We start from the raw sequence: 27,815 nt of genomic DNA on the forward strand, positions 1-27,815 counted from the left end.
TTATTATTATTATTATTATTTTTTTTATTTTTTTTATTTATTTATTAAATTTTTAATTGGTATCTTTTTTTAACATCACACATATATTTTAATATATACATCCACCTCTCTCACTAATATTGTAACGATTTTTTTTTTTAACAAAATAAAATAAAATAAAATAAAATAAAATAAAATAAAATAAAATAAAATAAAATAAAATAAAATAAAATAAAAATAAAAAAAAAAAAAAAATAAAAAAAAAAAAAAAAATAAAATAAAATTAAAATTTAAAAAAAAAAAAAAAACCACACACAAAACCCATTCTTATATTAACCTTAATTTTAATTAATCTATTTTAGGATATTATTTAGGTTATAAACTTTCAAGTTTTATAATAAAAATAAAGAAAAAAAGAAAGAAATAATATTTATTATAATAGTAAAGGATTTTTAAAATTTTTTTTTTTTTTTTTTTTTTAAAATTTTTTATTTTTTTTATTATTATTTTTTCCAACAATTAACAACACACCACACCAAAAATAATTTTTTTTTTTTTAAAACCCAAAAAAAAAAAAAACCCAAAAAAAAACAAATAATAATAATATTGTGTAAATAATAATAATAATAATAAAATTTAAATATTGTATATTAATAATAGTCAGTTATAATAACTATAATATAAAAATAACAGTTTTAAATGATGGAGTTGTCAACTGAAGACAATTCACAAACCAATAATAATAATAATAATAATAGTAATAATAGTAATACAAATAGTGAACAAATTAAAGAACCAAATTGTAATAGTAATAATAGTAATAATAATAATAGTAATAATTTAAATAATTCAATAATATCGGACTTATCAACACCAGGAAATAATATAATACAAGTTAAAATGGATGAAGAAAGTCAATCATCACAATCGATATCAGAATCATCAACGCCTACAATCATAGGAAATCAAAAGGATGAAGTAGTAACATCATCAAATAATTCATCACCATTAACTCAATCACAACAAACCAATACATTATCAGAATCAACTGAATTAAAAGTATCATCGCAAACAGCAACTAAAGAAACATCAGACTCTTCACCACCAACAGGTGAGGGTTCATCATTAACACCTCAAAATTCTGTTTCACCATTAACAGGATCAAGAGATATCGATTCACAACATGATGGTGGTGGTAGTATTCATTCATCATCACCACCACCACCACTATCAACAACATCAAGTGAACCAAGTGAATCATCTTTACCACAAACTTTAACTTCATCAATTCCATCAATTCCAATACCAAATAATACTTCAACAACAACAACAACCACTACCACTACTACTACTAATACAACTACAACACCATTATCATCATCAACAACAATAACAAAACCACCATCATTATCATCAAGTGTTGAAAAACAATATCCACCACCAATTACAGGTAATCCAAGATTAAATTTATTAAATAATGGTGGTAGTGGTAATAGATCAACCAATGGATTGGACGTACATAAATATAGAACATTTATAGGATCTAAATTACAATCAACCAATGTAAAAGATGATCCTTTAGCAGAGGAAATGATCTATTTACCAAAGGATGATCTATCATTTTCAAAAGTTGAAGCATATCATCGTATCATTTCAACAGCTATGAGTTTACCACCTGGTATACCACCCGAATATTTCAATCCTTTTGAATTTAATCAACATGTTAAAACTTCAATCGATACCTTTAATGCACCACGTAAAACTATAACTAGAAATTATGAAAAATTTAAAAAGGATCAAGATCGTTTAATAATTATAAATAATTCACCATCAATATCACAACAACAACAACTTCAAAATGGTTTAATATCAGCAAATACTAGTTTTTATATAGGTAGTACAAGTGCTACTAGTATCAATGGTGGTAATAGTAATAATAATAGTTTTTTAGATTATTTTAATAATAGTAAAGAAAATAGTAGTGGTTTGAGTAATACAAATTTAAATTCAAATAGTATTTTAAATGATAAATATGAATGTGATATAGTTTATGAAAAGGAGTTATTAAATTCAAAATTAGCGACAGTACAATCATCAACTGGTAGAAACAGTGGTGGAGTTATAGATGAGAAAGATTTACCACCAAGTTGGGCAGAGTCATCAGATGAATTACATTTTGAATATCAACAACCCATTACATCCGATATAGAGTTGGAGAATCAGGAACAAAGAAAACGTCAACGTCATCATGGTTTCTTTAAATATTATAAACCAGACTATAATTGGGGATCAGGTACAGAGGTATCACTTTGTAATAGAACCATAGTTGATCCATGGAAAAAATCAAATTCAATCAGTGTATTATTGGAATTCAAAGGTTTAGTATTTCTATTGGGTGAACATGAACCATTCTATTGTCAAATGTTTTTATATGATTCTGTTAATAAATGTAGATTAAGTGAATCATTTCATTTTGATTTCAATCCTGAAAGATTGAAATTATTAGTTGATAATGGTAATATTAAATCAAATTCAATTACAAATGATAAAAATAATAGCAATCCAGAATCTGATTCATCATCATCCACATCTTCATCATCATCAGTGGCAGCAGCAAATACAAATCCTTCAACACCAGATTATTTAACACAATGTAGACATGTTTTAGTATCATTACCAGTGAAACAACAAAAGGATATTTGGATAGTTGTTAAAATTAATAAAGTTATGCAAGGTGATCCAGATGTAATCAAAGAACCTTATACCAAATTGGATGAGAAAGAAATTGGTAAATCTAAAGTAAAAGTTTCAACAACCATTCAAGATATTGGTAAAAGATTGGGTAGATTTCATCAACCATTCTCAATTACTACTTTACCATTAACAAATGAAGGTGGTTTTGTTAAACCTGGTACTGTGGAATGTGATCTCTATAAACAAGTTCCAAAGGATTTATCTGATCTTCAAGATTTAATCACTGATATTAAAGATCCTTCAAAGAAAAAGAAATTAAAAACTTTATTAGGTGCTTTCACTTGTGTAGTTCATAAAACTGAAGGTGAATTACCACCATATGGTCAACGTTTAGATCCATCTTATAATTTTATTAAATCTTCTGAACCTTATAATAATGCAAATCAAATTGATTCTAATAAATCATATAATAATAATAATCAAAATAATCAAAATAATAATAATAATAGTAATAGTACAAATACTTCATCAGATAATGTACCACAACAATCACCAGCAATTTTAATTACACCAGATTGTACACCACCATTTAAATCAATTAATCCACAAGTTGCATTATCAATGTCATCATTAAATTCACTTACAACAACAACAACAACACCACCAACAAATAATAATAATACTACAACAACAACAAATACAACAACAAATACAACAAATGAAAATAATCAACAACCAGATTTATCACCAACATTATCACCAAGAAGACAATTACAACATTCATCATCATATTCAAATAGTATTAAACGTGTTAATACATTAGCAGCACTTAATCCAGTTATACCAGCAATTAGAGAGATTCAATGTTTTTCAAAGTATCCAGAATTAATACCACATTATCAACAATTTAATAATCTTTATATTTATCCAGAAACTGTTTGTTTAAATAAAGCTCATGGTAGAAATATATCAATAAAGATTGAAATACGAGAAGATGATTCAGTAGTTGGTGGTCAAGCATTGAAATTAATTTATGGTAAATCATCATGTCAAAGATTCCAATCGGTATTTCATACAGAAACTCATTATCATAATAAGAATCCAATATTCTTTGATGAGATTAAAGCTAAGTTACCACCTATTTTACCATCGAAATTACATATACTATTCACATTTTATCATATAGTTTGTAAAGTTGGTAAAAGAGATGAAGTATCAGAGAATATCATTGGTTTCTCTGCATTGCCTCTATATAGAGAGAAGAAATTCGTTGATAATGGTCCACACTCATTACCATTGGCAATTGGTCCACCTAAAAGTGGTTATCTTGGTAGAATGACTGAAGGAGATTATGTACTCTTGGAGAATGGTAAAAGTTTATTCAAATTTGATCTAAAATTAAATTCAAGTCTTTTCCCTCAAAACACTCATTTAAACAAATTTTTATTACAATCAAAAGATGAAAAAGAATTAACCAATTGCTTAAATCATTTCCATTTATTCGATCCATTAGAATCAATTAAATTCTTCCCTGTAATTATGAATCATTTACTTTATGTACTTTGTAATAGAGAGAGTACTGTTGGTTCAACTGCAATTAAAGCTTTATTGGTTTTACTCTCAAAAATTCAATCATACCTTGAAGATTCAAATATTCGTGTACCATTATTATCATCTTATATAACTCATATTTTTGATAATCCACCTGATACAAAAATACCTGTTCATACTGCATTATGTACAAGATTAGTTTTATTTTTAATGAGAAAAAGAGTAAGTTTTTTTTTAAAAAAAAAAAAAAAAAAAATTTTATAATATTTATTAATATTATTATTATTATTATTATTATTATTTATTTTATTTAGTCAAATGATTTTAGTGATATTTCAAATTCATCAATATTTTCATTTTCATGGTTTATATTTGATTTAATAATTAAATCAATTGGATTATATAAATTAGATGGTAAAGTACCAATAAAGGATGGAGCAACATCACCAAGTTTACCATTTTTCGAAATTCATGATCCAGAATTTATAAAGTTTATACCAAAATTAGTATCATTTGGACTATCACATATTTTAAATTCAATTACAACAAATCAAGATTGTAGATTGGCATCTGATGCAAATAATAATTTAGCATTATTTATTAGGGATTTATTTGGTGTTTTCGATAGAGGTGTTGTTATAGATTTATTATTCACTTTTATAAATGATATTAATCAAGGTATTGGAAAGGATCCACAAAATGCAACAACTTTTCTTTATTATAAATTCGATTTTCTAAAGATCATTTGTGATTATGAACATTATATAAATCTAAATATACCAACACTCTATTCAATTAGTAGTATTCAAAATTTGTCAACTAAAATCAATGATACTCATCCAATTTCGGGTATTTTGATTCGTGAGGTTTTGGAAATCATTTTCCATGGTTATCATTCAATTGAAGTTAGGAATGTGGCTTTTACAACATTGAGTACCATTCTAACAAAACATGACTATGATCAACGTTATCAAACACTTGCAAAGAAAGAAAGAATTGCTTCAATTTATTTCCCTTTAATTTTAGAATTAATTGATCATCAAGATAAATTCAATCATTGGTTTAGTATTGCAGATATCACTGAAAAACGTTTACTCATTTCCTCTCTATTATTTGTATTAAAGAATTTATCAAAACCATTATTAAAACAATGGTTTCATAAAGAAGTACCACAAAGATTAAATATTTTATTCGAATTATTAGGTCAATTTGCAAATGCTTTTGAATATCAACAAATTAAAAATCAACAACAAAATCAACAACAACAGCAACAACAAAATGGTGCTATTGGTGGTAGTGGTAGTGGTGGTAGTGGTGGTAATAGTATTAATCATTCTCAAGGTGATAGTGGTAATTATCCTTCACAATCAATTGAATCTGGTACAGGTATTCAAAATCAAAATAATAATAGTACTAGTAGTATTGGTACAATTTCCTCATCTGGTAGTTTTATACCAACTCCACCACCTCCAATGTCAATGATGGCACATAGTGGTAAGTTATCAAAAGATGTTTTCATGAAAAAGAATCAATCTTCACCATTAAAAGATTCTTCTTCAAATTTATTAAATAGATCAGGTTCAAATTCTTCATTATCAATTAATACAAGTGGTGGTGGTAGTACTAATCAACAACAACAACAAATTTCACCATCTGCTTCACAAGAAGTTATACCACCATCACCACCATCTACACCACCTGTTCCATCTACAAATTTACAACAACAGCAACAGCAACAACAACAACAACAACAATCAAATATTACAACATCAACAGATTCAAATAATGGTGATGGTATTAATTTAATTCAAGCATTTGCACATGCAACAATTAAAGAAGCTACAAGTATTAATAGTAGTAGTTCAAGCCTTTCAATACCAAATGATCCAGCAGCAGCAGCAGGAGCAGTAATTGGTAATCGTAATAGAACATCAGTTAATGGTAGTACAAGTATGGGAACAAGTGCAGCAATTTCAGCAGCAGTTGTAGCAGCAGCAGCAGCATCAGGACCAAATAGAAATCGTCAAATTGGCACAAATGAAGCTGTATTAGCATCTGAAGCAAATTTAATTATATTAGATTTCATAGAGGATTTAATTAAATATCAATATACATTACTTAAAGAGAATGATTCACCATTATTTGAAAAGTTATTCCAATTATTTATAATTCTATTAAAGAAACGTCAATCACATCGTGTAACAAGTTGTTTATTTGCATCATTACGTTCATTCGTATTCAAATTTAGAAATCATTTCTTTAAAGATCAACAAAACAATTATTGTAATCAATTATGTTGTGAAGTATTACGTTATTGTAATTTCCCATCAAAAGAGATTAGAGCTGTTGCAACCGGTTTCTTATATTCAATGATTAAACATAATAATCAAGTGGTTGGTAATTTTGGTAGAATGAAAATTCAAGCCACAATTGCATTGAGTAATCTAGCCAATAGTGGTGTATTTAAAAATGATTTCAAAAATTTAGAAAGATCATTTTCAACCATTTCAAAATATTCAATTGAGGAGCGTATGTTGGAATCGTCCAATAATACAATCATTGGTTTGAATCTATTGGCAACCCTATCAAAGGATGAAATTCAAGAGGTGAAAAATAAATTTAGTATTCAAATTCAAAAGATGTCAAATAAACTTTCAAAGATTATTCGTGATACAGTTAGAGCAAACCTTTTGAAAGCAAATTCCGATCCTGAAACCATTCATGAACTTTATAGTGAGATTGCATCTGGTTATTCCGATACACCAATCATTAGAATCGATTGGTTGAATATTTTAGCAAATAAACATATCGAAGAGGAGAATTTCTTTGAGGCAGCAGTTTGTAAACTTAGAATAGCTCTATTGATCATTGAGTATTTAGAACAAAATAAATTAATACCATGTAAATTGGATTTAACATTGATCGATCAAATTTGTCCAGGAATTTCTGAACATGTAATTCAAGAGGATGATGGTGTTTTCACATCACCAATTTTCTCATTACATGGTTTAACCACAACGATTCTATTGGCAACTAATCAATTCCGTATGGGTGATTATTTCGAATATTCAATTCTACTTTATAAATTCCTAATGCCACTCTATGAAAAGAATAGAGATTTCGCAAATCTTTCCGATTGTCATAAACAAATCACCGATCTATACAAAGAGATCATCAAAGCCTATGAAAATAAATCACGTATGTTGGGTCGTTATTATAGAGTTGGTTTCTATGGTGAAGGATTTGAAGATTTGGATGGAAAAGAATTCATTTATAAAGAACCAAAACTCACTCATTTATTCGCACTCTCTGAACGTTTGAAAACTTTTTACACAAAGAAATTCCATCAAGAAGTTGTGGTTTTCCCTGACAGTGGAAAAATTGAACGTTCCAATTTGGATACTGGTAGACTTTATCTCCAAATCACTTCTTTGAAACCATATTTTGATCCAAAGGATTTAGAATTATCACCAAGACCTGATTATTTCGAAAAACATACCCTTTTGAAAGATTTTGTTTTCATTACACCTTTTACACTCACTGGTCGTACTCAAGGTTCAATCACTGAACAATTTCATCGTAAAACTATACTCACCATTGAAAATACTGCTCCAAATATGTTGAAACGTTATTTGGTAGCAAGTAAGAAAGAGATTGAAATTAGTCCAATCGAGAATTCAATTGAAACCATTCAAAAGAGAAATCAATTGTTATCCATTGAAATCAATCAAAATCCACCATCAATTAAAACTTTACAAGGTGTTTTACAAGGTAGTGTTTTATTGCAAGTCAATGCTGGTGCCTTGGAGATTTGTCGTGGTTTCTTGGCAAATCAAATGCGTGTTAATTGGCCCGCTCATCATATTGAAACTTTGGCTCAGGAATGTACAATCTTTTTAAAACATTGTAAACGTGCTTTGGATATCAATAAGAATAAGATTCAAATGAATCAAATCTCTTTTCATCAAGAATTGGAATTGGGTTATGCTAAACTTTACTTTAAAATGGATCGTTATATTCGTGCTGAAATTAATAATGAATCTGATGAAGAAGCTATCGATATGGATCAACAACCTGAAACTGTTCAATCTTCATATGGAGCCGAGGATGAATCTTCTCTAATCACTGATTTATCATATGATGATGATATCTCTATTAAAGAATCTTCACCAAATAATATTTTAGATAATTTATTACCAAATTTAAAAAAGAAATCAATGGATAATTTTTTAACAATTAAAGAAGATAAACGTATTAAAAGAGGTTCTGCTGAATTTGATAATAATTCAACAACATTAAATAATAATAATAGTAATAATAATAATAATAATAATTCCAATAGTAATAATAATTCACCATTTCCAATCCAAACTCCAAGGTCAATGAATGATAAAAAATTTTCAAATAATCATTAATTTTATAATATAATAAAAAAAAATTTAATGAAAAAAAAAAAAAAAAAAAATCTATTTATAACTCAAAACTATTTATAACTTAAAACAATTAAATAAAATCTTTTTTTTTTTTTTTTTTTTTTTTCAAATTCAATAAGAAGTAATCCAATTATTTGAAAAATATAAAATATAAAATAACCAAAAAAAATAATTTAATTATTTAATTTTTTTTTTTTTTTTTTTTAATTTTTAATTAATCCCAAAGAAATCAATTTTTTTTTTTTAATTTTATTTTCATTAAAAAAAAAAAAAAAAAAATCCACAATTCAAAACTTTTTATAACTTAGAATATTATTAAATAATATCTTTTTTTCACACAAATAATGAAATCTTTTATTAACTCTATCATTTCAAATTTTAATATAAATCAAAATAATAAAGATAATAAAAATAATAATAATAATAATAATAATAATAATAATAATAATAATAATAATAATAATAATAATAAAATTTTAATTTTAAATAAAGAAAATTCTAATGATAAATTATTTTTTAAAATTTGGAGAAATAAATACCTATTAAAAGAAATTAGTTATCATTTAAGATTATATAATGAACATTTTGGTAGATGTTTTGATTTTCAAAGTTTAAAAAAATATGAATTTAAAGATTATATAACATCAATTGGTATCAGAAATGATGATAATTCAATAATTTTAAATGATTTAATACCATGGAATATTGATTCAATTACATTTTATACAACGATTAATGAAGAGTTATTAAATAAATTACCAAAATCAATAACATCGATATCGGTTAACAATAGTATACCAATGGTTGTTGCATTGATACCAAGTCATATTAAAACCATTGAATTTCAATCAAACTTTCAAAAAGCATTAATTCAAGGTTTTTTACCTGACGGTTTAAAGAATTTAATATTTACAAATCAATCTTTTCAATTAACAATTGGTATGATACCACAATCAGTTCAATATATTCAATTGGGTAAAGATAATTGTAATTTAATTGAAAATCCAGATGTTTTACCAAAGAATTTAAAAACTTTAAAATTTGGTTATAATTCAACATCACTCATTAATCAAAATACAATACCACCGAGTGTAACTCATGTTGAACTCAATGAATTTTTAATACCAAAACCATGGATTGGTTTTCAATCAAATCCATTTCCAAATTCTGTAACCTATTTAAAAATTAATGCATATTCATTCTATCAAATACCAGTTCCACCAAATGTTAAAACTTTAATTTATTCTGGTAATTTCTCTTTTAAAAATTCAACATTTCCATCATCATCATCATCATCAATACCAACATCATCAACATCTGAAAATATTAATCAAGAATCAATATTTTCATTTCCAAAAACTTTAAAAACTTTAACATTAAGTTCAGATTTTAATCAACCATTAAAAAATTTATTACCAAATTCAATTACAAAATTAACATTTGGTGGTGCTTTTAATTGTCAATTAGAAAATAGTATACCAAAATCAATAAAATTTTTAAAATTTGGTAATTCATTTAATAAAATAATTAAAATTGGTGAATTAACTTCTATCTCTCCTTCTTCTAATCAAATTAACAATGAAAATAATGATAATGAAATTAATGATAATAACAATAATAATGAAATTGAAGAATCAAATTTAGAAATTTTAATACTTAATAGAGATTTTAATCAAAAAATTTTAATTGGTTCTTTACCAAACTCATTAAAAGAATTATATTTTAGTTATTTTTTTAATCAATCATTTGATGTTGGTAGTTTACCAATTGCTTTAAAGAAATTAGTTTTAGGTTCAAATTTTAATCAACAATTTAAAAAAAATCAATTACCTCACTCATTAACTTGGTTAGAATTAAATTTTGACTATGATCAACCTTTTATACCATTTGAATCATTACCTCAATCTTTAACCTATTTAGAAGTAGGTAGATCTTTCAATCAAGAAATTCAATTTGGTTCCTTACCAGATAGTTTAGAAATCATTAAATTTGGTTTCAAATTTCAACAATTATTATTATTTGAAAATTTACCAAAATCAATTAAATCAATTCATCTTTGTTCAAATTATAATTTATTAAATAATAATAATAGCAATAATATACCTTATTATTTAATAAATAATTTTAAATAAATAATTGTTATTTATTATTTATTATTTATTTGTTATTTTAAAAATTATTTTTTTTTATTTTTTTTTTATTTTTTTTTTTTTTTATTTTTATTTTTATTTTTTTTTTTATTACTACTACTACTACTACTACTACTACTACTACTACTACTACTACTACTACTACTACTACTACTACTACTACTACTACTACTACTACTACTACTACTACTACCTTCACACTTGTGTTCTTGTCTTACCCCCCCCCGTCACTCTCTTTCAACTAAAATCGTTTGTTTTTTTATTTTTTTATTTTTTTATTTTTTTTATTTTATTTTCAAGATTTATTTATAAATCATCGTCATCATCCATTAAATCAGCGATGTCATCATCGATTTCTTCATCATCTTCATCATCAGCACCTTCCATACCATCGAATTCATCAGATTCATCATCTTCATCATCTTCTTCAACCATATCACCATCAGCATCTTGTTGCTCATTATCACTAGCTTCATCATAAACAAGACTTGGTTCATAATCGATTGATTCAGTTTTATCACCTTTAGTTTGACTAGAAATTAATTCAAATTTACCAACCAATTTTGATAATCTATTATGTAATTCAAATTTATCTTGAATAATTGTATTTAAAACTGATAATTTCTTTGATAAATTTGGTACTGATAATAAATAACTTGAATGATCTTTAATAATGCAATTAATCCATGGTAAAACAATTAATCTTTTTTTTTTTTTAAAAAAAAAAAAAGTAAATAAATATTAGTATATATATTTATTATATTTAAAATTTAATTTTAATTTTTTTTTTTTTTTTTTTTTTTTTTTTTTAATTAAAAAAAAAAAAGAAATACATTACGATTTTGAATTATCAGTTGCTAAATATTTTAATAATTTTGATAAAAGACTATATGCGTATGGAGATGGTAATGATTTAACAGTACTTTGAATAACATTGAAATTAACTTTAATTGAAGATAATAAAAGGTTATCATTATCAGATTTCAAACTTTGAGCAATTAAATCAACGATTGTACCAGCTGATGCAATTGAATCTGTTGATTTTTTAATTGTTGGTAAATTAACTTTATCTTGTTTCATCTCTGCTGCATTTCCTTGAATTGAAATGGTTTCTGATGTTTTTTGTTTTTTATTATTAATTGTTGTAGTTTTATCAAATTCAATTGGATTTTCAACTGTAATTGATTTAATAAATGATTTTTTATCAAAAAATTTCTAAATAATAAATTAAAAAAAATAAAGAGTGATTAATAAAAAATAATTATTATTATTATTAAAAAAAAAAAAATACAACTTACAACTCTTTCAAATTGATATTTTTCTTTTTCAAAGAAAGCTAAAATTAATTCAGAAGCAGAATGGAAATTCATTGAAATAATTTGATTTGATTTATTTGTAATTTCGGTGATTGGAGTTTCAGCATCTGTATTATATTGATCATCTTGATAGTAAGCCCAAATATTAATTTGTGAATTTTGTAAGAGTGAAGAAATTAAATATTGAGTAACAGTTTTTGAAGCACGTTTTATTTCATGAGTAAAAATTGAAATTGATTTAGTTGGGCTTGTTGCATTTAAAGTAAAAGTTGGTTCTGTAGTATTGGTATTATTTGCTGTTAATTTCTCTATATTATAAATTTGAATGGTTGGTTGATATCTATTACAAATTAAAAATTTATCATCTTGAGTGAATTGAATTTGTTTGATTGAATTTGAACCGGTTGAAACTTTTTTAGATTCTTTAAAGTTTGATAAATCAATGAATGTGATATCATTATTTGCTATAGCTAATTGAGATTCACGATTATTTAATCCCATTGATGAAATTGATTTCTCTGATGATTCAAATGATCTTATGATATGTTTTGTCTTTATATCCCATTGTGAAACTTTACCACCATGACTTGATGTGAATAAATATCTTTTACCTAATACTACTGCTGTTATATTTTTTGAATGGGTATCGAAAATACCTTTTTTCTTAAAATCAATACAATCATACATATAAATTTTACCTGAATTTGATACTGCTACTAAATTTTTATAATATTCTTTCTATAGAATTAAATAAATAAATAATTAATTAATTATTATTAATAACAAAGAAAAAAATAAAAAATAAAATAAAATGGGGTAATTATAATTTATATTTACTTTTTCACTTTTATCGTGTGTTGAGAATGTCAATAAAATAATTTGATTTTTTGATTCTTCAATTTCTACGAATGTGTGTAAAAGTTTACAATTAAAAGAGTTGAAAACTTCGATCTTGTTGTCTTTACCAACACGAGCGAATAATTCTCTATCTTTATCATAAGTAGTAACAGATGTCATTATTTTTTTTTTTTTTAACTCTATCTCTTTACCATTCGGTTTTTCGAAAAAAAAAAAAAAAAAAAAAAAAAAAAAAATTTCATTCGGTTTTTCAAAAAAAAAAAAAAAATTAAAAAAAATAAAAAAAAAATAAATTTATTTTTATTTTCGATCCCTATTCAATTTTAAAATAACATTTTATTAAACAAAAAAATAAATTAATTAATTAAATAAATAATTAGTGTTTCCACCCTTTTAAATAATTAGTGTTTCCACTTGATTATAATAAATAATAAACATTTAAAAAATATTAAATAAACTTTAAAATTTTGGTATATGATAATAAGAAATTTAAACAAACTATTAAAAAAAAAAAAAAAAAAAAAAAAAAAAAAAAAAAAATAAAAATGATTTTATTTTAATTATTGTTTTTTATTTATTTTGTTTAATTTTAAATTAATTTTATAAATTTATTAAAAAAATTGGAATCCATGATATTAATTAGGTTTGAGTATTTATTAATGTAAATTGTTTCTAATGAAGATGTAAAGTAATCATCAAATGATGATGAAAAGTCTTGTTTGAATATGATTGAATGAATTGTTAATTCTTTTAAAGAGGATGGTAATGAACCAATTTGAAAATCATAGATATAATTAGAACCTAATTCTAAATTTGTTATACTATTTGGAAGTGTTCCAACTTGAAATATTTGATTGAATTTACTACCACTAAATTTTAAAACTTTTAAAGATGGTGGTAAAACATCCTTTTCAATTGGTTGATTAAAATGATCACCAAATGTTAAATTGATAATTGACTTTGGTAATACACCTTTTTCAATTGGTTGATTAAAGAATTTACCAAATGATAATGTAGTTAAATTACTTGGTAAAACATCTTTATTAATTGATTGATTAAAATAATCACCAAATGATAAAATTTCAATTGAATTTGGTAAAACTCCTTTCTCTATATTATTATTGAAATAATAACTAAATGTTAATTTTTTAATTGTATTTGGTAAAACACCTTTTTCAATTGGATGGTTAAAATTATAATAAAATGATAATGATATTACACCAACTGGTAGACTACCTTTTAGTAATGGCCTTTCATTCCATTTAATTGAAATCTCTTTGTCAACATTGTTTTTTGGTAACCCAAATGGAAAATCGGTAAACTTACCTACATTATAAATCAATGATGTAAATGTTGATGGTAATGTAACATCATCAATTTTTTTTTTAAATCCAATACCCAATTCCAATGATTTTAAATTTACTAAATTTAAAAAATAACCACTTGGTATACTTTGATTAAATGTACCACCAAATATTAAATATTCCAATTTTGATGGGAATTGAAAATGGTCTAAACATTTATTAAACCTGTAACCTAATTCTAAATGTTCTAAATTTATTGGGAATTCACAATCTTCTAATGGTTGATTAAAATCATTACCTAATATTAATTTTTTAAGATTTATCAAATCACTGAAATCAAATTTATTATTAAAATCTAAACCAAATTCAATTGATACTAAACTAATTGGTAAAAAATTTATTTTAATTAATCTATTGAACTCATCATTAAATTTAATTGATGTAATATAATTTGGTAATATTAAATTTGAATTATATAAATTATTTAAATTTCTTTCAAAAATAAATTTTAAACCATTAATTCTCCAATTAAATTTAATATTACTACCAAAATATTTTGATGGTAAATTTAATGATGTTAATGATTTTGGTAAAAAATTATTAATGTCACTAATTGGTTGACTGAATTCATTACCAAATTTCAATGATTTAATATTTGATGATAGCCAATTACCTTTTAAAGATTGATTGAATGAATCACCAAAATCAATAGATATAACACTTGAGGGTAAAAAACCAACTTCTAATGGGTTTTTGTTATAAACTCCATTAAATTGAATTGATGTTATACTTGGTGGTAATATTCCAGCTTTTAAAGGCCCACAATCATCATCAATTATGATAGTTTTAACACTATTAGGTATAACATTATTTTTATCAAATTTCATTTTTCTAAAACAAATAGTATCTACTGATGTTGGTATTGTATTTTCATTAAATAATGAAAGTTTTAATTTAAAAAGTGATAAATATTTAATACCATGTGGTAGTGGTAGTAGTTCAATAGTATCATTTTCATTATCTGTTCCAAAGATAAGAACATGATTAAAATATTCTTTATACTTATAATTCAAAATATCTTCAATTTTTTTGGTTCTATATGGTTGACTATTAAAGTGTTTATTATATAATCTTAAATGATATAAAATTTCATTCCTTATTACAAGATTCCTCCAAATTTTTAAAAAAATATCATTATTCTTTAATGATATAAATTGTTCATTTTCAATTTCAAATTTTCTTTTTTTGTTGTTCATTATATTAATAGAGTTTATTTTATAATAAAAAAAAAAAAAAAAAAAAAATTAAATATCAGAAAAAAAAAAAAATGAAAAAAAAAAAAAATAAAAAAAAAAAAAAAAAATAAACCCCAAACCTATCGTACCAATTTCCAAGAGATGTTTCAAAACAATTTAAAGTGTGGTAAGATTTTCGAATTCTTATTTGGTTTCAAACACCTCAGAATTATGTTCAACTATTTAAAATCGCAGGTTATCCAATATTTCATACTGATGGTAAAGATTGTATTGCTTAACTAATCGGTTGGTTTTCCTTTTTTTATTTTTTTTTTTTTATTTTTTTTTTTTTTATATTTTAAGAAATTCAAAAAAAAACAAAACAATTTTATTTCTTTAAATAAATGATAAAGTAAGGTTTGATATTGACATTATTTGTATTTTTTTAAATAATTTATTTTTACATTTTATTATATTTTAAATTTTTTTTTTTTTTTTTTTTTATTATTATTATTATTATTATTTTTATTAATTATTTTTAATTATTATTATAAATTATTAATAATTATTTATTATTTATTAATTATTATTTTTTTTAAAAAAATTAATTATTAATTTTTTTTTTTTTTTTTTTTATTTATAAAATTAATTTTATTCTTGAGGAATACCACTTATACTTGAAGATAAGCCTAAAGATTCATCTAAACCTAAACCTTCTTCAATTGATTTTACTAAATTATTAATATATTTTTTAGTTACTCTAACTCTATTTTTCATATCTTCAGCATTTATTAAAGCAACATTAATATAAACAGATTCAGAGAGTTCTTCAGTGATACCTTCAGCATTTGCTTGTTGATATTCGAAAAATGTTTTACCAGCTACATTATCAGATAAATAGAAACCGAAAACATAAGTATACTTTAGAATACGTCTACATTCAATTAACAATTCAATTGCCTCTTGAAGGAAATCTGGATTTAAATTTGCCAATTCTCTGTATTGATTCATTTTATCTTCCATTTCTTCATCTCTCATTTTGATTGCATGTTTCATTAACATATCATGATTGAAATAACGAGTGAAATAGTGAAGAAAACGATCAGATTCCTGTTTGACAATGGCAGCACTTTCATCTGCTTTCTTACCTTCAGAGACTTCATACTTGTTACAACTATAGAAACCACCAGTATGTTGACCATGAGTTTTCCAATCTCCACGACACATCCAACACCATTCACCACCACAACCACCTTGTTCCTTACGACAAATGATATGATTGCAACCCATTATACGTTCGGTTGGCATACCACAATGATAACAAGGTTTACAAGTTGATTTTATAAGTTTTAAACTCTCTTGATCATTGCTATTCTTTGATTTCCATTCAACAAGTTGAGCACAACTAACTGGATTATGTTTTTCACTTCCACAAGAGAAACAAAATCTAGTACCACAATGACATTCAACCACATCATTGGGTCTACCAACACCACTATATCTAATAGCATTTCCACATGATGGATTTGGACAAAACTCTAAATTCTTATTATTACCAACGAAATCCTTGCAAATGAAATACCAATAACGAGAGTAGTCACGATCCGATGCTAAATCTTTCCAATTCTCATAGGTTAACTTTCCATTACATAATGGATAAATACATTTACTATGAATGATTTCACCACCACAAGTTTGCATCTCTTGATGAAGATAACTCTTCCAACATCCCTTACAATATGGACCATGGCCACATGATAAACTATAGAAACTATCATCATTTGATTGATTTTCAAAACAAACAATACAAACTGAATTGGTTGGATACTTTGTAATTTGTTCATTCGCCAAGATAATACCTGCATTCTTACAAACCCTTTCTGGATCTTCAAAATATTCACCACTTAAAACTCTATCCAAATCCCATTTAAAATATTGTAACAATAGTATTGCATTACCTGAACTTTGGTCGATTTGATCGGATAAAACATTTGCATTATCTTTAATTTGATCTTCTAATCCTTTCTTTTCAAGTATTGTAAATAATGGTTCATCATCTTCTTCACCTTGATTCTCTTCATCTTCTAAAAACCAATCATTTGGATCATAATCACCTATATCAATATCTGATGCTGTTTCACTCATATAACTTGATGTATCATCATTTGAAATATCTAAATTCTTATTTACAAAACTAATTGAATTTAAATATTTTATCATTTTTTCATCAGTTTCACCAGTTAAATCTCTTGATGATCTACGTAGAGTTTGTTGAACAATTGATGATCTTCTTAAAATTGATGAAAATGATCCTCTTCTTTGTGATTTTCTCATTGGTGATGGTGTATTAAATCCATTTGGTTTATATGTTTTAATTGATTCTGAACTTGATTCCATATTTTTTTTTTTTTTTTTTTTTTTTTTTTTTTTTTTTTTTTTTTAATTTTAATCTAATAAATTAAAAATTTTATTTTATTTTTTTTATTTTATTTTATTTTATTTTATTTATTTATTGTTTAATTATTTGTTTAATTATTTAATTAATTATTTAATTGTCTAATTGTTTTATTATTTATTTATTTATTTATTATTATATTTTTTTTTACTATTACCTGTTGATTTTTTTAAAAAAAAAAAAAAAAAGAAAAAAAAAAAATTAATATAAAAATGGAAATGAAAAAAAGAATATTTTATTAAAAAAAAAATAAAAATAAAATAAAATAAAAAAAAAAAAAAAAGTGAAAATAAAAATATATTTACAAATTTGGAATTTTTAAGGTTTTTAATTGTAATAACCGATTTTTAATGATATTCAAGTAATGTTATATAAAAATAATAATAGTAAATCCTCTTTTTTTTTTAAATATATAAATAAAGGGATATTAGGTATGTTGTTTAAAAAAAAAAAAAAAAAAAAAAAAAAGATAATATTTTTTTTTATTGAATGAATAATTATAAATAAACACAAAATATATTAAAAAATAATTATTTTTAAAAAAAAAAAAAATAGAAAAAAAAAAAAAAGATAAAATAAAAAAATAAAATAAAAAAATAAAAAAAAAAAAAAAAAAAAAAAAAAAGATAAATGAAAATGTGTGTTGTGTGTGGGAATATTTTTTAAAATATCTCACACAATGAAACTAAACTCTTTTAATATAAACCCTAAAAAAAAAACACCACTAATTTTGGTTGTATCTGGAAATAACTTTTTTTTTTTAAAACCACAATTTTTAGTGGTCCTTTTTCTTTAATTTGTCAATATCTAATTTTTAATCCAATCCCAATTTTAAATATTTTCAAATGTAAACTACTTATTTTAAATTTTTATTTTAATTTTAATTTTTTTTTGTTTTAAACTAAAAAGCTAAACCATTTTTTTTATTTATTTTATTTTAATTTTAATTTTTTTTTTTTTTTTTTTTTTTTTTTTTTTTTTTTTATTTTTATTATTATTAATTATTATCATTTTTTTTTTTGTTGTGGACATAATTTATTTAATCTATTCCAAAATTCATTTGATGGTATTTCATTATCATTTTTTCAGTACAATTTTTATCATAATATCTCTTTGGTACATTTTTTAAATCCTCTTCATTTAAATAACCAATAAAAAATTTATTTAATTTTTTAAAAGATTCATCTGTTCTATGATAAATTTCGAAATAAAATGCACAATCTCTATCTAAACCACTTAGAATTGTATCACCACCTGGATGTTTATCAATCCATCTTTTTTTTTTTTTTTTTTTTTTTCCAGAAAATAAATAAATAAAATTAATAAATTATTTTTTTTTTTTTTTTTTTTTTTTTATAATTATTTAATTAATTTTTATACATTACTTTGTAACATCATAAATACAATTATCAAGTATCATCCAAAAATCATCACTTTTTTGATGTTGTAAAACTTGTTCTAATGAGTAATAATTATTTTTTCTAAGTGATAATAAATTTAAATATTTAATTAATTGATCATTTAAACCCAATACACCTAAATCTTTTGTAATTTCTAACATTTCATTTAAATAATCTTCTTCTACTTTTTCTTTAAATGTATATTGAATTTTTTCATAATCTTCTAAATGCTCTTCAACCCATTCAACATAATCCAATACTTTAATTTATTATTTTAAAAATAATAAAAACAAATAAATAAACAAATAAATAAATAAACAAATAAATAAATAAATAAATAAACAAATAAATAAAAAATTAATTAGATAAATTTAAAAATACTTATTAAAAAAAAAAAAAAAAAAAATAAAAAAATAAAAAATGAAAAAAAAAATGAAAACAAAAAAAAAATCTACTAACAAAAATCAATATATTGTGAGTCTATATTTATATTAAATTTATCATTATCATTATTATTTTGAATATTAATTGAAGTTATTAATTGTTTTGTTGTTGATGAAACTTCAATTTCTTCATTGTCTAGTGTTATCAGTGTTATAAATTTCATAATTTTTTAATTTTGTTTTTTTTTTTTTTTTTTTTTTTTTTTTTCGGTATTAATTTTCAAACTTTTTTTTTGATTGCCAATTGTTTTCTTAAAATTAGAATAGCCCTCGAAAATTAAAGAAAAAAAAAAAATCGTGAGTTGGATTTTTTTTTTTTATTTTTTTTAATTTTTTATTTTTTAAGCTTTTTTTTTTCTCTCTTTTTTTTTTTTTTTTTTTAAAAAATACAAACGTCATTAAAATTTTAAAATTTTTTTGATATTTAATTCTTTTTTCTTTTTTTCCACTACAGATTTAAAAAAAAAAAAAAATTCAAAAATAAAAAAAAAACAAAAATAAAAAAAAAAAAAAAAAAACAACACTCACATATTAAAATTAACTATCAAAAAATAAATAAATAATAATAATTTAAATAAATATTCTTATTATTATTATTATAATTATATTTATAATTAGATATATTTTTTTTTATTTTTTTATTTTTTTTCAAAGAAATTAATAAAAAATTAATAAAAAAAAAATGATAGATCATAATAATATTATAATTGGTAATTCAATTAATAGTAAAACATTTTCATTAATTGAATCAGTAAAGAATGGTAAATTAAAAGAATGTATTGGATATTTAGAAAAGATTAGATTACAAAATCCGTCATTAGATTTAGGAGAAATAATAAATAGTGGTGATGACTGTGGCAATACAGCATTGCATTGGGCATGTTATAAGAAATGGTATGATATTGTAAAGTATTTACTATCGATGGGGGCCGACCCGAATATAGCAAACACTGATGAATTACAAACACCATTTCAATGGGCATGCATCGGTGGTGATCTCCACATAGTGAAATACGTACTCAACAATGGCGGCGACCCACACCTCCAAGACAAGCGTGGCTACAATTCACTAATTCACGCCACACAGTATAATGAAATCAGCGTAGTTCGTTATCTGTTGGATAAAGGCGGTGTAAATGTAGACTCGCCCGATTTCCTACAAAAAACGTCTCTCCACTGGGCTGCCTACCAAGGTCATACCCAACTCCTACTCTTTCTAGTCAACAAAGGTGCCGACATCAACGCCTTGGACTCCCTCGGCCGTTCTCCATTGCATTGGGCTGCCTTCAAAGGTAACTCTGACCCAATTAAAGCACTCTGTGATTTTGGATCAAAAACTATGGAAAAAGATTCAAACAATCAATCTCCATCTGACATCTGTTCTTCTCAAAATCATAATTATCTCGCTCATTTCATTAAAACATTTAATTATCATCCATTTAGAAAAGTTGGTCCTGTATGTACTTCTTTTATTACTACTACTATTATTATCATCACATATTTATTAATATATATACTAATATATATTTTATATAAAGTTATTATATAATATATTTTGGATTATTTTTGCAATTTTATTACAATTATATTTTGGATTTATATTTTATCATTTTACATTAATACCAGCATTGATATTATTTGGAGCAAGTTTAACATGTTGCAAATTATTTATTGAACCAATTACATTGTCAAATTCACCAAATCCATTATTACCAACATGGATGATAACTTCATTTACGGTGTCATTCGTATACTATGTTAGATATGTGGTACCAGCATTTCCAAATATAATTCTAACACATACGATCACATTGTTTGTTTATTCAAGTTACTATTATTGTGCATTTAAATTGTTTTTCAGTGATCCTGGTACGGTTTCCTCTTCTACGACATCACAAGATTCAAAGGATTTCATTAATGCCGTCGAAAAGGAATTGGAAATACCAGAGGTTTGTTCAACTTGTTTAATCAATAAACCAATTCGTGCAAAACATTGTAGAACTTGTAAAAGATGTGTAGCAAGATTCGATCATCATTGTGCTTGGATTAATAATTGTGTTGGTGTAAATAATAATTTATTATTCATAATTTTATTATGTTTATTCAGTTTAGCTTATATTATTAGTGTAACTTTTAATTTTAAATGTAATGTATTAATTAAAAATATATATATATTAATATCTATATATATTTATATATATACTAATATTTTTAAAAATAATAATAATATTATTTTTTAGTAATGTCAATTGATGAGAATTCGCCATTATATTCAGAAGGTAAAATGGAATGGTGGACATATCACTATTCAACTTATAAAGGTTTAATTTTATTTACAATTTATAAATCATTCATTATGGCATGGTTAGCAAGATTATTATATGTACAAATAACTGGTGTAATTAATAATGTCACAATGTTTGAATTAATGAAACCACCAAAAGGTTCAAAGAAGAAATGTTGTAATCATGCTCCACAAGATCAAAATAATAATAATAATAATAATAATACTACTACTAATAATAGTAGTAGTAGCAGTAGTAGCAATAATAATAGTACAGGTACAAATAATGATAATAATAATAATAATAATTTAGGTACAAGTAGTAATGAAAGTGGTCAATCAAATTGTAATATTGATCAACATAATGATCATGATGGTCAATCAAGTGAACCATTATTAAATGAAGTTTCAATTCAAATTCGTAGTGAAAATGGAGTTGAGGAGGATGATGATGATGAAAATAATAAAAATCCTTCAAATAAATCATTTAATAAAAACTCTAGAGATTTAGATCCAACTCAAACTAATTTTAGAGATTCAATTTTAATTCCAAAAAGAACAAATAATAATGAAAATCCATATGATAAAGGTTCAAGAGAAAATATTAGAGAATTCCTTTATGATACTTCAAAATGGTTTAGAACTACAACTTTTAGTAATAAAAACTTTTAAAAAAAAAAAAAAAAAAACATATTTGTTTTTTTAAGATTCGATTTAAAAAAAAAAAAAAAAAAACCACAAGAAATAACTTTATGTTTTAAATTTATTTGTTATTAATGAAAGGGTTTCAGTTTTAAAATTTTTAAGATGTTTGAAGGTGGAAAGCCTTTGAAACACTGCATTAGACTGATCCATTTTTTTTTTTTTTTGGGATTAGTCTGTTAGATTCTCAAAATCCTTGAGTATGTTTGGAGGCAAATGGCCAAAAAAAAAAAAAATGTAGAAAAAAGTGGAAAAAATATATTTTACGAAGTTCGAATTTTTTTTTTTTTTTTTTTTGATATAAATAAACTATTGTAGTATACAATTAGTATGTTATTTTTATTTATTTATTTTAGGTTTTTTAGTTTTTGTGAATTTAAAATAGTATGTTATTTTAGATTAGGTAATTAATAATTAATTGGTGGTGTAATTGTTGGAATTGGTTCATTTGTGTTTATGCTCCATTCTTTTTTAAATTTTTTGATGGTTTCGGACCATTGGGTTTCTTTTTGAGTTTTTGTGAGGTTGTTTTTAATTGAGAATTGGTTAAAGTTTGATAACCTTCTTGAATATTCCAATCTTATTAGCTTGTGCCATTTTGATTTTAATATATCATAATCTAGTGTTGTGTTGTTTATTTGGTTGTTCCAATTGTCAATTGATTGAGTTATATTGATGTCAAATAATGATTTGCATAACCATATCCATATTTGGTGAATAACTAATGAGATTATGTTCCAATATGCATGTGTTCTGACTAGATCAAGATTTGTGTTTATATAATTCCAGTTGAACCTGTATTTTTTATATTGTGCGTTTTCTGCAAAATGAAAATTAATATTGATAGTTGGATCTGGTTTAAATGCTTTGTTGTTTGTTTGTGGTTTATAAATGAGTGTGTATAATTTTGTTGTTTGGTTTTTTGTTAGTGACCAGTTTTTGTTTCCATTGCAATTTTTATATATAAAATATTTTAATTTGTCGTGGTTAATGAAGTTGATTGTGTGCTGACAATTGAAAAACAAATGACCATAGGGATCATTATTCATTTCATTGTTGCAAATGGGGCAAACTTTGTTGTGTAGATGATTAATCGGAAGACATCTAGCATGGAATCTTTGCATTGTATCTCGGCCTTTTGGATCTTTTAATTTTTGAATTTTGACAAAAAGTTGGTCGTATGTGTATTTCCATAATAGTTGTATTGATTGTTGGTGCGAAGTAAGAAGTAGATCTGAATATTTCTTGCCAATATAGTCTTTTGATTTGCATTGGTGATTGTTTAGTATTGTCGAGTAGATTTCTTTGAGTGTTGGTGGTAGTGAAATATTATTTGTGTTTAATGTTTGAGAGGGTTGGTTTTTTGTTAATATTGGTTGTAGGATTTGAACTTTATCTTTTAGATGTCCAATTTGAGTTGCATAGTTTTCCCATTCTTTTTTTATTTTTATAAGGTATGGAGAAGAGATTGATTTGTTGATGATTTGATCCATCCAACTTATCATGTATATTGAATTGTTTGCAGATTTATGCATTTGTAAAAATCTGTTGTATATCCAAATCTTTTGAGCAACTTGTCGTAATTGGATATTCCACATACCCCAACCTCCTTCTTTTAATGGTTTTAATGATCTATCATAACACATCAAAGGTATTTTTGCACGTGAATGGATGGTTGATGTGTTGTTTTCAATGGAATTGGTATCGAGAGTTGGTGATTCAGAATTTGCGGGAGAATTCATAAACCATGAGATTAATTTATTAATTTGAATTTCTTCATCTTTTTTGGTTATTGGAATTCTTTTTGATTGTGGAATGTTGTTTATTATGTGTTTATCAGTGATTTTGTGGGGGTTGATTTCTATTATTGCACTTTTGTCAAAATTTAAAGATGATGATGTTGAAGCGCAGAAATTATCGAAATGTTTGATTGATTGTTGTTGTTGTTCGTAGTTGATGTTGTATGTTGTAGAGTCGTCTGCAAATTGGGTAAATTTGATTTTAATTTGTGGATTGGGTGAAATTGGTAATCCAATTATTGAATTGTCTGCATTTATTGTTCTTGCTAATATTTCAATTACAATTACAAATAAAGTGGCTGAGATTGGGTCACCTTGTTTTACACCTCTTTTAATATCGAATTTTCTGGTCGTTTTACCATTAATTGAAATTTTTGCTTGTGAGTCAGATAATAGCTTGTGGATTAAATTTATTAATTTTATTGGTATACCAATATGAATTAATGTTCTTTTAATGCTATCGTGAGAGATAGAATCAAATGCTTTAAAGAAGTCAAATAGTGTGATGATACCAGGGAGGTTTTTAGATTTGAGGTAATTGATTAATTCATTGATGTTGATGATGTTGTCTATGATGAATCTGTGGGGTACGAAACCAGTTTGGTTGTTGTTGATGATGAAAGGAAGTATTCTCAGAAGACGTGCATTGATTACTTTTGAGAGGATCTTGTAATCAGTGTTTAGAAGTGTAATGGGACGACGATTTGATATGAGTAAGGGGTTGCCTTTCTTGTATATTGTGTGTATAAGACCTTCGGTGAATTCTGTTGTGATGTGGTGAGGATTTTCTAGTATATCGTTGAATAATGTAGTGAGAATTGGTTTAACTTGGTTTAAATGATTAATGTAGAATGCGTTTGTAACGCCATCTGGACCGGGTGATTTGTTGGGGTTACAGGTTTTAATTGCAGCTTCAACTTCATCTTGTATAAATGGTGAGTCTAAACCATTCCAATATTCATTTTTTATGATGGGCCATGTGTTTAGCATGAGCTGGTGAGTAATTGGACAACATATTTGTAAGCTATATAGATTTGTGTAGAATTCAACAAACGCATTTTCAATTTGGTCGGGGTCGGATGTAATTATGTTACCATATTGGATTGATTCAATTTTTGCATCTTTTGATCTTTTGTTTAGTATTGCTGATAGATACTTGCTAGGTATTTCTCCATTTATATGTTTTTTTAATATGTTTGTGTGGTTTTGATGTAATTTGTTTTTGTTACATATAATATTGTATTCAGCGATGCATTGTTCTTCAAGATGTTTGAATTTTGCTGCTTTTTCTAATAGTATTTGTTTTGCACGTTGAGTTTGTTTGTCTTTGTTATATTGATAGTTTTTTAGAGTTTTAATAATTTTTGATTTTACTTTTGACCAGTTTGTAAATTGATTGATTGATGTGTTATTGTGATTAGTTATTAAATGATTGATAATATTGATTGCTTCATGGTCATTTGCAGTACCAGGTGATAATATCCATCTTTTCTTATGTTTATTTATTTGAAAAGGTGAAGAAATTGTTGTTGATATTGGATTATGATCTGATAATGAAGATGGAATTTGGTGGACTTGTGTATATATATTTTCAGGGTCTATTCTATTGTATTGAGTATATATTCTATCTAATCTGTTGCCATGTGTATGAGTTGGAGTGTTTTTAAATTCACCTTGATCAATTAGATGGTGTTGGTATGTGTAGGATTGGATAATATCGTCTAATAGTGAATTGTCGTTGTGGATACAGTTGAAATCTCCTGCGATAATAGATACATGTTGGGATTGGTTTGGTATTGGGTTTGTTGAGTGGTTGTGGAGAAGTGTTTGTAGTGAAGTTGCATATGAATTCTTTTTGATGGTATTATTTGATGCTGGTGCGTAAATTCCAAGAATACCAATTGGTAATTGATTTGGAAATATAACGTCTGCTAAAATAGCTCTACCATCAATTGTTGATATGTGTTTGAGTTTGAGTGTGTTTGGGTTATGGTTAATGATGATTACACCATTTCCTCGTTTGGTGACAGAGATGATGTGATCGGGAAAATCATGTTTAAGTTGTAATGGTGATAAATTGAGTTCAGTGAGTATTGAGATTGTTGGACGAGGTGGAAGTTTTGATATAAGTAGTTGTAGTGTGTCAACAGCTTTTTGGTAGGAATTGTGTTGATTGTTTGGGTTTTCAGTGAATCCTCTACAATTCCATGTTATAAAGTTGATTTTTGAGCTCATACCTTACTAGGTTTGGCAGCACCAGTATTGACTGGTTGTGTAGTCAGGGCATTGCTGCTTCTTCTTGTATTTATTGGATTTGGAGTTGGTGCACTTGGTTTGTTTGGTTGAGATTGTAGAGGTTTTTGTGGTACAATTGTTGGATCGGTTGGATTGCTCATTGATAATGAGTTTTTCCCGTTATTATTATTTGAAGAATCACTTTTGTGTGAAATTTCATTATTGTTTTGGGATTGATTGTTAATATCAAGTGATTCATTTAGTATAGCTTTTGAACCACTATTTTGAAGTGAGTTTTTATTGCGATTGGAATTTGCAATTTCGTTGATTGGTGGGGTGTTAATGTTGTTTTTTGGTGGTTGATTGTTTTTGTTCATGTTTGGGTTTGTGATGGCATTTTTTATAGTTGTTGCCATATCTGCATTTTTTGCATGTTGAATTTTGTGTTTAGTGACACTACGTGTTGCAGCTTTGATATATCTTGTGATACCAGATGGTTGTTCGATCTTTTGATCAACAATGTTGTGTGTGATCAATTAGATGATATGTTATAATGTAGCTTTTAAACGCAACAGCATATGAGTATGTGACAGTAAATGATTCAATTGATGTACAACTGGTGAATTTAGTGAGGTTGTTTGTAATTGCATCGTTTGCATGTTTGGGTGAGTACGTTTTAATGAATGTTTTAATGATTGCATAATCATTTGATGATATATCGAATCTATAGTTGAGTTTGTCGATATTTAGTGCAAGTTGGTTTTGAAGGTTGATTATTGAAGTTAATTTATCAACGTTGCAATTTACGAAGGCAGTTGCACCAATTATTTTGAATGCTGATGGCGACAGTATATCTTCGAAGAGTTTGTGAATGTTTTTGTGAATTTGTTGAATTCTTGTGTCATCTTTTGAGGTTAATTCTTCACGGATGTGTGGTTGATTAAAGTAACACTTAATGTTGATGGTGTTATTGTTTT

The 27,815-nt window shown here is 24.8% G+C and overlaps 8 protein-coding genes across 8 annotated transcripts; 3 read left to right on the top strand and 5 right to left on the bottom strand.

Annotated features, from left to right (window-relative positions):
• Nucleotides 1–681: 681 nt before the first annotated feature.
• On the top strand, nucleotides 682–8,639 carry zizC (DOCK family protein; the record flags this gene model as incomplete). The annotated part of the gene is made up of 2 exons (XM_638631.1): nucleotides 682–4,446; nucleotides 4,539–8,639. The coding sequence occupies 2 exons, from the start codon at nucleotides 682–684 to the stop codon at nucleotides 8,637–8,639; spliced, it is 7,866 nt and encodes a 2,621-aa protein (XP_643723.1).
• A 362-nt stretch (nucleotides 8,640–9,001) lies between these two features.
• On the top strand, nucleotides 9,002–10,789 carry DDB_G0275139 (hypothetical protein; the record flags this gene model as incomplete). The annotated part of the gene is made up of 1 exon (XM_638632.1): nucleotides 9,002–10,789. One exon carries the CDS (start codon nucleotides 9,002–9,004, stop codon nucleotides 10,787–10,789), a length of 1,788 nt encoding a protein of 595 aa, XP_643724.1.
• A 324-nt stretch (nucleotides 10,790–11,113) lies between these two features.
• utp5 (WD40 repeat-containing protein) lies at nucleotides 11,114–13,140 on the bottom strand (the record flags this gene model as incomplete). Its single annotated transcript, XM_638633.1, has 4 exons — nucleotides 11,114–11,510; nucleotides 11,646–12,022; nucleotides 12,106–12,861; nucleotides 12,961–13,140. 4 exons carry the CDS (start codon nucleotides 13,138–13,140, stop codon nucleotides 11,114–11,116), a joined length of 1,710 nt encoding a protein of 569 aa, XP_643725.1.
• Nucleotides 13,141–13,570: 430 nt separating this feature from the next.
• On the bottom strand, nucleotides 13,571–15,541 carry DDB_G0275143 (hypothetical protein; the record flags this gene model as incomplete). The annotated part of the gene is made up of 1 exon (XM_638634.1): nucleotides 13,571–15,541. The coding sequence occupies one exon, from the start codon at nucleotides 15,539–15,541 to the stop codon at nucleotides 13,571–13,573; it is 1,971 nt and encodes a 656-aa protein (XP_643726.1).
• Nucleotides 15,542–16,171: 630 nt separating this feature from the next.
• Nucleotides 16,172–17,740, bottom strand: DDB_G0275145 (hypothetical protein; the record flags this gene model as incomplete). Its single annotated transcript, XM_638635.1, has 1 exon — nucleotides 16,172–17,740. The coding sequence occupies one exon, from the start codon at nucleotides 17,738–17,740 to the stop codon at nucleotides 16,172–16,174; it is 1,569 nt and encodes a 522-aa protein (XP_643727.1).
• Nucleotides 17,741–19,014: 1,274 nt separating this feature from the next.
• Nucleotides 19,015–19,982, bottom strand: DDB_G0275147 (hypothetical protein; the record flags this gene model as incomplete). The annotated part of the gene is made up of 3 exons (XM_638636.1): nucleotides 19,015–19,249; nucleotides 19,361–19,634; nucleotides 19,835–19,982. The coding sequence occupies 3 exons, from the start codon at nucleotides 19,980–19,982 to the stop codon at nucleotides 19,015–19,017; spliced, it is 657 nt and encodes a 218-aa protein (XP_643728.1).
• A 518-nt stretch (nucleotides 19,983–20,500) lies between these two features.
• On the top strand, nucleotides 20,501–22,774 carry DDB_G0275149 (hypothetical protein; the record flags this gene model as incomplete). Its single annotated transcript, XM_638637.1, has 3 exons — nucleotides 20,501–21,274; nucleotides 21,357–21,963; nucleotides 22,059–22,774. The coding sequence occupies 3 exons, from the start codon at nucleotides 20,501–20,503 to the stop codon at nucleotides 22,772–22,774; spliced, it is 2,097 nt and encodes a 698-aa protein (XP_643729.1).
• Nucleotides 22,775–23,211: 437 nt separating this feature from the next.
• On the bottom strand, nucleotides 23,212–26,838 carry DDB_G0275221 (hypothetical protein; the record flags this gene model as incomplete). The annotated part of the gene is made up of 1 exon (XM_638638.1): nucleotides 23,212–26,838. One exon carries the CDS (start codon nucleotides 26,836–26,838, stop codon nucleotides 23,212–23,214), a length of 3,627 nt encoding a protein of 1,208 aa, XP_643730.1.
• Between the last annotated feature and the right edge of the window lie 977 nt (nucleotides 26,839–27,815).

This window comes from Dictyostelium discoideum (assembly GCF_000004695.1).
Source record: "Dictyostelium discoideum AX4 chromosome 2 chromosome, whole genome shotgun sequence".
In the NCBI taxonomy this organism is placed as follows: Eukaryota; Evosea; class Eumycetozoa; order Dictyosteliales; family Dictyosteliaceae; genus Dictyostelium; species Dictyostelium discoideum.